Genomic DNA, 12389 nt, shown 5'->3' on the forward strand with positions numbered 1-12389 from the left:
TGTCTGCGTGGAGTCCGCATGTTCTTCATTTACTTCATGAGATTAATGGCTATGGAAGACAAAGAGATGGACAGTCATACATGCAGAACATTTTTCTTTCTTTATTCCAAAATTAAACTTAAGTTTGTGGTCCCGTTGACGATGGCCAGAGACACAAGACCGCATGCGCTGAGCAGATATATAAGAAGGGTCTGCTTAACAGAGCCCCTCTCATCTTTTCAGTCCCCTCTTCCCGACAATGACTCTGCCTGCTCTGCTCATCTGCACGCACATCTGTCTCAATGACAGCGCACAGCTGGAACAAGCCACACTTCACAGCCCGGCGAGCCCGCAGATTTGAGCGCCACTGGAGTTTTCCCTAGGAATCGCAGCTCCGATATGACTGTGAATAAATCCTTTAAATGATCCACGGCTCTGCACTCAATTACACGCTTCCCAAGCTATGCACACTGGCTGTAACACCGAGCAATGCCTTTCCCTAATCCCAGGTCCATTGGAAACAATATTATATATATATAAATATATATATATATATATAATTTATTTGTATTACAGTATATGTATTTCATCCCACTATAACAGGTCTACATGTCTCCCATGTTTATAATACCACTGTGGGTCAGAACCACAGGACCACTGACATGGGGATCCGCACACTCAGAGTTTGGTCACTTCTCTAGCTAAAAAGATTCTTCCATGACTAAGAACAAGTCAAGGTAACACTTCACTTCAGAGGACACAAACAGTAATAACTCAGTTACAACTGAAGTACTAATCATGAACAAATATCGTAGCTACTTGACATACTTGATAAGATGCATGACGATTAATGATAAACATTTTGAGATCAATATGTAACTTAGACTTGGTCTGTGGTTAATTAATACATACGTAATTGCTTAGTGCTTATTTGTGCCCCCTCAAGTAGAGTGTTACCCAAATCAGCAACCAATCTTAAAAGAAAAACACACACCATGCCTCCTGAAAACACATCAGATCTGTAAGACTGTTGATAAGTGCAGTGAATTAAATACATACATGAAACTGATTTAAATTTAGTTATATGCTGTGCTGTGGAGCCTGAAAATGGTAGCATGGGCGTATTTTAAGTTGTAATAATATTACACCAGATCAGTGAAGCGGCTGGGGTACACCCTATATGGGATGCCAGGAATTTTCAGTGGAGAGAACTTTCTATTGGACTTAATGGAAAATATTGAAGTGTTTATTGTTTCCTATGTATATATCTATGTGTACACACAAAAACAGTAATAAAAAGGGAAGAGATTTTTAAGACATTTAGACTTAACTTGTTCAGAGGCAGCTGATGTTGTAGCATTCATAATATTACTTGACCAACCGGAAACAGGCCCTTGGATGAGCAAAGACCTTTTCATCAGACTGAGGCCGAGTTACATCATCACAAAATAAACTTTACTGAAACATCAGTGACACAAATTAGCCAGCAAGATTCCAAAGTACCTGACTCACATTTCAAATATCTACAATCCAACTGTAATTAACAATTTTAATATCAGGTATCAATAATGAAACACCATCCCAGATATCTATAATGTAATGGTGAATGTCCAAAATACATTGTGGCTAGCAAAAATGTCATTACAGATATTACAGATATTCACAATTCATATTATGTACTGTGGATATTTGTCGATAAGTATATAGGTCGCCGTTTTACTATGAAAAGGGTTCTTTGACTACCTACGTTTTAGATATGCACAATACCTTTTCTCCTAGTCAAAATCATATTCTCACTAGTCAGATTGGCAATTACAGACATCCACAATCACATTCTTACTAGTAGAAACTGTATTTCAAGATATATAAAACTTTATTTTTCCTAGTCACAATTTCTTTTAAGATATCTTTAAATATTTACAAAGTATATCTGGTCATTTTGAATAGATATGTGTTGCAGATATCAGAAATTCAATTCTTTCTAGCTAAAAAGAACATTTCAGATATCCACAAGGACATTCTTCCTAGGGCAAATTGTGTCATTTTTGACATTCATGTCTGTTGGGCTTTCAGTTTCAGATATCCAAAATAACATTATGAATATCTGAAAAAGAATGCTTATTAGAAAAAACTCCTAACTCTTAGTAGCTACTAGTCATTATTTGATTTCCGATATTCAACATAAAAAAACACTCTGGCTATCCATATTTTTTAAATGTAATTTTGTATATCCAAAAATACATTTGGACAAGTAAAAATATAATTATTGATATCTACAATTTATATTATGACTAGTACAAATGCAATTGGGCATACAGTATATGAAATCCAATACACATGAATGGCAAAAGTGATGGAATTTGTGAACAACATTGTGGATATCTGAAATGACAATCGTGGATAGGAAGAATGTCATTGTGGATATCTGAAATGACAATCGTGGATAGGAAGAATGTCATTGTGGATATCTGAAATGCTCTTTTTGAATTGAATTAGATATATCTGCAATGCATATCCAGTCTACCTATTAAATGTCAAAATGGCCACTTACAGTATACCATCTTATACTATCTATTAAATAGAATTTTAACTAGGATAAATAAAGTTTTAGATATCTTGAATACAATTTCTGCTACTAAGAATGTCATTGTAGATATCTGTAATTACCATTCTGACTAGTGAAAATACAATTTTCACTAGGAGAAATGGTATTATGGATATCTGAAATGTATTTACAGATGGGAGTATGACTTGATTAAATGTTAAAATGGCTTGCCATAGATAAGAATGTGACGGTCTAGAAGTATTTTACGCTTTTAACAGCAACTAGTAACACAGCGATTTGTAACCCTTGTAAAAACAAAATTTTGAGGGTTGGGAGTAGCGTTTAGTGGAAAATCCCACTAAAGAAAGCAAATGCAATTGTGCGACACAACGTGAGCAATATGGAAAAAAGCACAGGATGATTCGGGTGTCGCTGGCTTGGGCTGTTTTGCACACTCACTGCAGCTTGTGATACACGAGGGGCTGCTGTCACAATGCAGTGTGACACTGTTGCCAGTGGGAGAAACATTGTGGGGCATTTTAAGCATTCGCCCCTTTGCTTATACTCTCTTGGAAGGTATCCAAATTGAACTGCAAATGCTTAAAACAAGATGTACAAACGAGGTGGAACAGCATGTTATCCTAATTAAAGATTTTTTGGCATACATTATTTTTTCATTTCTATTTACTAGTTTTAAAGATACTATTAATATTCAGAATCTGTATCGGTACTGGCAGTTCTGTATCGGAAGCAGAGCTGAGAAAAAAAATGTGGATCGGCCCATCCCTCGTAAAAAGTGAAAGCAAAAAGCAGATACAAAACTGGGATGCATTACAAATTCTCAAAATTTCCATGTTAATATTTCCATGGAAGGTTTCCAGAAATTTATCAGAAATTTTACATCCCTTTGTCACCCCAGTTTTAACTGAACATAGCGGTAACAAATTTTACCCTCAAGCATGCTTGTAAAGAAAAATAGAATCATACGGTATATTTGCATGTGAAAAAGTACAGAGGCCGGGGGTCAGAAATTATTATCCTTCAGGGTGCTCAAGCACTGAAATTGCTCACTCTTAGGCTGTTTATAAAAGTACTGTATTCTCCTGCCAAATACAATAGGCACTTCATGTGATGTTGAGTATTATATTTAAGGAATGCTGCCATTTGCATGAGTCAATTACATCTCTTACCCGTACTTCCTGCTTGGGGTGTGATTACAAAGGCCATTATCATCATTAGCAAGCTGGCTGATTCATATGCAGGTGTAACAGTAAATGGATTCAGTGTGGTTTTTCACCTCTGTGTTGTATTATTATGTAGATATATGTTATTTTTTAAACATAATTTCGCAATTATAATCCATTATACTGTATAACGCCTAATTATTTAAAGTTATGAACTGGAGTTCAATATTTAGTAACAGGAAATAATCTCATTGACCAGAGATTTTTCCAAGTTCTCTTGCAGTTGATCAGAGATTTGTCTCTTCTTTTAAGAACAGAGACTGGGAATGACAATTCAGGGTACAACCCTGGCCGGGATGCCAGTCCATCATAGGGCACACATACTATGGGCAATTCCAGAGATGTCAGTCTGCCTACTGTAGCTGCATGTGTGTAGAAAATCTATAAAACACAGAGAAAAGATGCAAATGTAACACATGGCCAGTAGGAGGCAGGATTCATTCCTTCAGCCCAAGAGATGTAATGTGAGAGTCTTACCAGGGGATCCCCAGGACTCCCGCTGTCCTGAGGACAAAGCGTACACTGTATCCAGTGTAATGAAAGCTGAAGTGCCCGTAATGGGATCACCAGGGGTTAAGTAATGAGGGGATGTGGCAACACGGGGCTCACTTCACAACTTGCTGTTAATTTCCCACTCTGTTTGACCAATGACCCATATTTTCATAAATAATAGAAATAGCAGAGCTTATTTCTGGCTCTGATGCCCCCACTGACTGTCAGTCATCCTGCTGGAAACGAAGACGAAGCAGAAGAAAGTCATAGTTCAGCATAAGATCTGTCACCAAGTATTCCCCCATTGGATAAGTATTGGACTGGATTGGTGAAGGATCAAAAAAGTTGCAGAAAGTGCATGTTCTTTCGAGATGTCACATCTGCCATGTAAAGGAGCTTCTCAGTGTTATTTTCACTACTAGACAATACGCCCAGAGCTGGCTAACACTTCCCCATCCCGGCTTAACACCGCCTGAGTAAGACCCCACCCACTGTTCCTGAGGCGGCAGACGGTTTTCCAGAAGATCTCTAGGGCCACCCATTGCCATGAGAGACACGGCTGAGTTGTCCACGCGCTCAGACGGTACCATTGTGAGAAAGCCGAGCTTTCACTTCACAGTGACACCTATCGTTAGGTTATCATTAAGCAAAGAGAAATGTGTTATAGCAAGATTTTTTTTGTCTGCAAGAAATAGTACTTCAATACCTGTGCCTAGTTCCTCTAATCTTGGCCAAGTTTGACAGTTTGACAGAGTTAGTCGCAAATGTTCATTTGCTGCTGTCAAGGTGGCTGTTGAAAAACATCTCCGTAAAATGCTATTTTAGCTTAATGTGAATGAACATCATTTTTGCGCTTTGCAGTTAGTTTGTGAATCGTACATTTCCTACCATTTGCCTGTTGACGCACTTAAGGACTCCTTGGTATATGATCAATGCTCTCTATAAATTGTGAAAATTCTGCTCCTCGGTGAAATTCACATTTATTTTTATTTAGCAGGTGCATTTGTCCAAAGCGACATACGATTGAGGCAAATAGCACATTACAAACACACATGTTGTCAAGGAGTCAGCTAGGCACAACTGCAGCTAGGCTGAGCTTCCAATGGATACATGTGCGTCTATTACTGAAGCAAGAGCTACACAACATCATCCAACAATGCAGGAAGCTAATAAAACAAAGAGCAGATGTGCGACGAATCAGGTGATACACGTGAGGCACATGTGGTTGCGCAGAGATGACATCACAAACTGATGGGCATTATCATCACCAATCTGTAACATTTAACTTGGCGTATTATGATCAAATAATCACGGGCAGCATCCGTCTTTCAGATTAAAGAGCTAGCATGCCCAAGTGTGATGTGCCGATTAACACTCGTTCCTCCAAGCGCCGCGGTTTAAGTTCAGGGCCTCTTTTGAGCTAATTAATCCAGGTGATATATCTGGGCCTTTTGAAGTCACATTAAAACATGGCTCAATGAAACTGGAATCCTTTTATGAGATTACAAAGAACAACTGCTGACATTTAACATTTAGAAAACACAGTAAAGTAAGAGATAAATCGAATTTACATCAACCACACTACTATTGCATATATAATGCACATCTTTTGCTCATACCAGGAAAAAAAAAAAGAAAAATATAATAGCCTGAACTGAAAAACTATGCATAATTTCAGCACAGTAATGTCAGACCTAGAAATAGTGTGATTTACTTATACAGCTCTTTGAGTCACGGACAAAATAACAAAGAACCTTAATTACCTAAAATCATAAAACAGTATCGCTTTTCTCCAGATGAAACCAGTTCACTTAATAACACAATATTCTTTCACACTATTAGTCCGTAGTATTATGTTTGTAAGCTTTCTGGATTCGTTTAAGTAGGAATGTTACCTATGAGAAGAGTGATTTATGTACACTGTGGTTGTTCTGTCTATAACTCTATTGGCTGTGCACTGACATAGCGACCAGTGAGTATGATTACAGATGACAGCAGCACCAGATATGCAGCAGGTTTAGCGTCCATTTGTACTCATTTTCACACATGTGCAGAGGGTGATGCTACATTCTGCCTGAATTCCGGAAGAATCGGAGCCTTCGGTATAAATCAAAAGAGAATCTGCAGATATAAGAAATGAGACCAGGGACCAGTATGCATATAAACGAGTTTAGAAATGAATCTGCTTTTCATATTGGCGGAGTCTTTTGGGGAGACTAGTGAAATGTTGTTGTAAGCAGTCTTTCTTTTTGTTTAAACGTGCCTGGAATTAATAACTTGGCTTAAAGGGAGCACATGCAAAGCCAATGAAAAATTCACCACAGCAAGCAGCAAACCCCGCAACATACAGTATCTCATTAATGTCATTTGCTACACTTCTTAATAATCGGTATGATCATATGAAAGGCAGGCAGAGTTCAGGCCTAAAAGCCATGTTCTGCATTGCATTCCTAAATGGACAGATTCTGTTTTTTAAACATAATGATCATGGCGGGTGTGTTTATCTGTACACAGAAATAAATAAATGACCTTGGTGGTGATAATAACTAGTCAGGAAGATTAAGTGCTAATTGTCCAGGTTCTGCTTACACAAGACTATCATTTTTAAGAGAATAGAAAGCGGACCGGAGTCTTCCGACTATAGGGGGATCCCACTTCTCAGCCTTCCTGGGAAAGTCTATTCGGGGTACTGGAGAGGAGGGTGAGATCGATAGTCGAATTTCGGATTCAGAAGGAACAATGCGGTTTTCGACCTGGCTGTGGAACACTGGACCAGCTTTATACCCCTGCGAGGATACTGGAGGGGGCCTGGGAGTTTGCTTATCCAGTCAACATGTGTTTTGTGGACTTGGAAAAGGCTCGGGCTCCCCGAGGTCCGCTGTGGGGGCTGTGGGGGGTGCTTTGGGAGTATGGGGTTGGGGGTCCACTATTGTGGGCGATTCGGTCCCTGTATGAACAGAGCAGAAGTTTGCTCCGCATTACCAGTAATAAATGTTCCCAGTGCGTGTTGGGCTCCACCACGGCTGCCCTTTGTCATCGGTCCTGTTTATAATATTTATGGACAGGATGTCTAGGCGCAGCCAGGGTGTTGAGGGTGTCCAGTTTGGTGGCCTCAGGATTGCATCGCTGCTTTTTGCGGATGATGTTGTCCTGTTGGCTTCATCTGCTGGGGACCTCCAGCGAGCTCTGGGGCGGTTCGCAGCCGAGTGCGAAGCAGCGGGGATGAGGATTAGCACCTCCAAGTCCGAGACCATGGTTCTCAATCGGAAGCAGGTGGATTGCCCTCTTCAGATCAGGGCGGAGATACTGCCTCAAGTGGAGGAGTTCAAGTATCTTGGGGTCTCGTTCACGAGTGAGGGTAGGAGAGATCGAGAGCTGGACAGACGAGTAGGAGCAGCGTCTGCAGTTTTTCAGGCGCTTCACCGGTTCGTCGTGGCTAAGAAAGAACTGAAAGCAAAGCTCTCAATCTATTGGACCATCTTCGTACCTACCCTCACCTATGGTCATCAGCTATGGGTAATGACAGAAAGAATGGGATTGTGGCTACAGGCAGCCAAAATGAGGTTTCTCCGCAGGGTGTCTGGGCTCTCCCTTAGAGATAGGGTGAGATGTTCGGACATCCGGGAGAGTCTCCGAGTAGAGCCGCTACTTCTCCACGTTGAAAGGAGCCAGTTGAGGTGGTTTGGACACCTGGCACGGATGGAGCCAGTAGAGGTGGTTTGGACACCTGGCAGGGATGGAGCCAGTTGAGGTGGTTTGGACACCTGGCACAGATGGAGCCAGTTGAGGTGGTTTGGACACCTGGCACGGATGGAGCCAGTTGAGGTGGTTTGGACACCTGGCACGGATGGAGCCAGTAGAGGTGGTTTGGACACCTGGCACGGATGGAGCCAGTTAAGGTGGTTTGGACACCTGGCATGGATGGAGCCAGTTGAGGTGGTTTGGACACCTGGCACGGATGGAGCCAGTTGAGGTGGTTTGGACACCTGGCACGGATGGAGCCAGTTGAGGTGGTTTGGACACCTGGCACGGATGGAGCCAGTTGAGGTGGTTTGGACACCTGGCACGGATGGAGCCAGTAGAGGTGGTTTGGACACCTGGCACGGATGGAGCCAGTTGAGGTGGTTTGGACACCTGGCACGGATGGAGCCAGTTGAGGTGGTTTGGACACCTGGCACGGATGTCTCCTGGGCAGCTGTCCTACAGGGAGGAGGCTCTGGGGCAGACCCAGGACACGCTGGAGGGATTATATCTCTCGGCTGGCCTGGGAATATCTCAGCATCCCCCCCAAAGATCTGGTAGCTGCTGAGAGGGAGGTCTGGGAGCTGCTGAGAGGGAGGCTATTCATAGCCTGGGTCCTTATTGAGCTAGTATCGGAAAAATTAATCGCAGCGTCTTAAAGCACTTATGTAAGTCGCTCTGGCTAAGGGCGTCTGCCAAATACTGTAAATGTAAATGTAATGTAAATGGGTATCTCTCCTGAAGCTGCTACCCCTGAACCCCGGACAAATGGAAGGTGATGGATGGATGGATGGATGGATGTCCAGGTTCTCCTTACACAAGACTATCATTTTTATGATAATAGTTGTGTATATATATATATATAGTTTAGCGCGCTAATTTAATTCCGCAAATTAATTACGGAAAAAATGACAAATTAGAAAAGATTACACATTTCACTTGCACTATTCTGTCCTTGCTAATGTGAGTGCGCAGTTTTTAGCTTGACAGATAGCTTACTGAATCTTGAGACGTTTACTAAAAGAGGCACTGTAAAACTGAACACATCTTACATATATTACAATTCAAACAATACACAATAAATACTTTGCACTTACAAACGGTTAAATTAACTAGCGACTAGCGGGATGCTAATATAACATTGTACATCCCATTGCCGCACTAGCGCGATTAGCACTTCAGTGTTTATACTACCTTTTTCACAGATCGCGAACCACTTAACAGCTTAACAGATGGTAGACATAGCATTTTATCTTGAGCTGTTGTTCTGTTTATTTTTGGCCAGGGATACTTGAGGGAGTTTTTGACTGAAATTGGATTGTTTGGTTTTTCTCGTTTTTCATACACGATGTTTGAAAAATGGGAGCAGTTCCCAATCAGTACTTTGGCATTTTTGGTCAAAATTTTCAGTGTTCTGAAAACAGTTTGCTCTGTGTTTTCTACACTCATCTATTGGTCTGTGTAGTAAACTGATGGGAAAATAAACAAGATTTTGAAGTTTAAGCTTCCTGTATGTATATTGATTCATTCATCAAGAAAATTAAAATTTCTTATTTCACGTGTCAAATATTGAAATGTGATTAAAATGTGATTAATTTCGATTAATTAATTACAACGCTTCTAATTAATTAGATTAATTTTTTAATCAAGTACCACCCCTAATATATACAGACACTCCTCTACTTATGAACTTTCAGTTTACGAACTTTCAGACATACGAACAAAGAGTCCAAAGAGTAAGTCCAAATTGTGTTCATTGGGCTCCCGTTTCCTGTCTGTAATATAATTTTTTCTGCACACTAATTCTGCCTAGTACAACTTCTGCCCGCTACTCCCGCCGCGCAGCAGCGTAGCGTGCGTACTCCCAGCATCCTAGTTCTTTGTACTTGCGTATACCCTTAAAATGATGCTGACACACACACACACACACACACAAATGGTACTGGCATAATGTTTAGTTCACTGGATTTCCCAATAAGGGTTTACTGCTACAGAACTGTGCAGTTACATCGCACTGCTGTTGTTAGACAGTGTTTTCTTATCTGTATTAAATCTCAATCTGTATTAAATCTGACTCCACTACTTCTTCTGGTTTCCCTGTATAGGAAAAACCAACAGGCAGACAGACCTGTGAGCAGTTCAAGCATGTAGGCTGTGCTATCAAAGCTGTGAGGCCTAATTAGTAAACTAAACGCGACTCTTGTTTTGGACGGGTGTGGGTGTTTGGTGGGAATTGGCCCACACCTATGAGGACCTTCTTCCCTTCCATGACCCCCCTCCCCCAGTCCTGTTGGTGCATTCGATTATCTCAGGACTGGGAAATCCCGAGGTGAGTGACATCACGTCCGACAATCTCCCGGTCGAGCTACCACATCTCGGAACAAACATGGCTGCCTCCATGAACACGCTGTTGTGTGTTGCTTTATATCTTAGCAGATTTGGAGTGAGATTCTTTTTTCCGAGAGACACACAAACAAGAAACACGAACTAAAATGTAAAGTTTTTTAAAATATTTTAGTACGTTCATAGCGATATTCTTTTTTCGAGAGGCAAACAAACTACAAAAAGGATACTGTTTACAGTCATGATATGGTATTCTCTAAATCGAACATGCAATTACATTTATAAGTAACAGCTACACGGCTGTAATGTTCATATGCATGTTTCAAATCGGCAAATGAGGTCAAGTGGCCAAAGGTCAGCTGATCCTGATTCCTGATTAATATATATGAAGCCAAGTCCAGTTTCCTCCCCACATGGTAGCTGAAGATCCGCCCATAATCTGACACCTGAGTGCTACCCTTGCTGATGGCTACTGACTTTTAGAAACTCACTTCCACCCTGTTCCATGTGGTCGTGTTCACCCTGGGTGATCCCAATACTGCATTCTATAGAGTTCATGAGCACCAACCCAATAGCTGTTATTAAACTAACTTTTTTTCATTCGACCACTTGTGAAACAATAAACAAAGCTTCTAATTCAAACATAAGTAGATTATGAAATGACAATCCTAACTTTATTTATTGAGTGTGGATATCAGTCATTTTATAGAAACATTAACCCTAATGTTCTAATTAAATGCTGCATAAACAATTTTTGAACACAATGAACAATTTTATTTTTTTGTCGTACTCGCGGTTCTATAAAATTTTATGGTTTTAGGGAACAGGGTCGTGGGGTCTCAGCACTTACTCCGTTTACCTGGATGATCAAAAGTGCCTCCCCTTTAGGTCCTGAGGGTCCCTTTTCATCCACAGATTAAATTTCTTTCAAAAAGAAACGGAGCTGGGCTCTTCACCACCCTGAGCTCAGCTGCGATGCTGGTCAGTCCGGTGAGATCATGGGGCAGAAATCCTAGCAGGACACCTGGTCAATCATGGAGCCAACAGGGGTAGAAGATGATGGCAGGAGGGGCCAACCCCAATTGGAGAACTGGAGAATTATTCTGGGGTAAGGACCTTTCGCTGTTTCTCCTTTGTCAGCTTCAGCATGGTGCCCAGAAAGTTTGGCTATTTTGCTCGATGAAAGCACTTTGCCGTGAAATTTCAAGGAAAATCTGTATTCAGCTCACCGAGTCTCCAAAAATCAATGCAAAATGACTATAAACCTTGACATTATGGGTGATTTACTCCAGGAGCTTGGTAACTCTTGGATTACTCTCAGGTAGGGAATCTTCCTAGTACTTTATGAAGTCAGCATGCAGTGTGGATTTTCATTTACACATTTTTGCTTTAGACAATTCCTGCCTTAGAAAGCTATTCTTCCCCTACAAACTGAAAAGATGGAATAGAAGATATAAAAATGTTACTGGGAAAACTAGATATGTTAATTCGGAAAAGCCGTAAAGGGAGATGATCGAACTACATGCCGGGATTCATTTTTTGTTTTAATCGGATTCTTTCTGAATATACGCATCAACTCTAGGCCCTGATTTTATTCCTGGCCGAGGGTTCCGTCTTCTGTCATAAATCGTTTTTCTTAACATTTTATTTTCAAACGCAGTTCTATAGCTTCGTTTTTAGGTATGCCAGTGGGCTGATAGGGCTTATTGATACCCAGGACATAATTTACAAAACAAACACAGACAGCCATTTCCCATGTAACTAGATCTGATTTAGATAACTTTCTATCATCCGTACAGAAAACACAGGCTGACCCATAAGCTAAAGGACTTCTGGATTTTTTTTTAAATAACATTTCTTATATGTCCCACATTGTTCATTAAAAAATATTCAGTGCAACATATACATATTTGAATAAAACAGTAAAATAACCAGCTGTGTTGAAAATGACTGGCGAGTGAAGCTGGCTGCAGGAATATGATTAAAATCCCAGGACAACTGGAAGCAGAATGACAAAGGATCTTTATTTTAGTTTACTGGGACAT

At 40.8% G+C, this 12389-nt stretch overlaps 1 protein-coding gene across 1 annotated transcript; it reads left to right on the forward strand.

Moving 5' to 3' along the window:
• The first annotated feature begins 7319 nt into the window (after window positions 1-7319).
• Window positions 7320-8010, forward strand: LOC125742436 (uncharacterized). Its single transcript, XM_049014424.1, has one exon. The coding sequence runs from the start codon at window positions 7327-7329 to the stop codon at window positions 8008-8010; it is 684 nt and encodes a 227-aa protein (XP_048870381.1). The 5' UTR covers window positions 7320-7326.
• The last annotated feature ends 4379 nt before the right edge of the window (window positions 8011-12389 follow it).

The sequence above is a fragment of the Brienomyrus brachyistius genome, chromosome 5 (genome assembly GCF_023856365.1).
Source record: "Brienomyrus brachyistius isolate T26 chromosome 5, BBRACH_0.4, whole genome shotgun sequence".
Classification (NCBI taxonomy): domain Eukaryota; kingdom Metazoa; phylum Chordata; class Actinopteri; order Osteoglossiformes; family Mormyridae; genus Brienomyrus; species Brienomyrus brachyistius.

Excerpts from the sequence above, each read along its gene's own strand:
- LOC125742436 (XM_049014424.1), top strand. The coding sequence starts at position 7,327 with ATGTCTAGGCGCAGCCAGGGTGTTGAGGGTGTCCAGTTTGGTGGCCTC.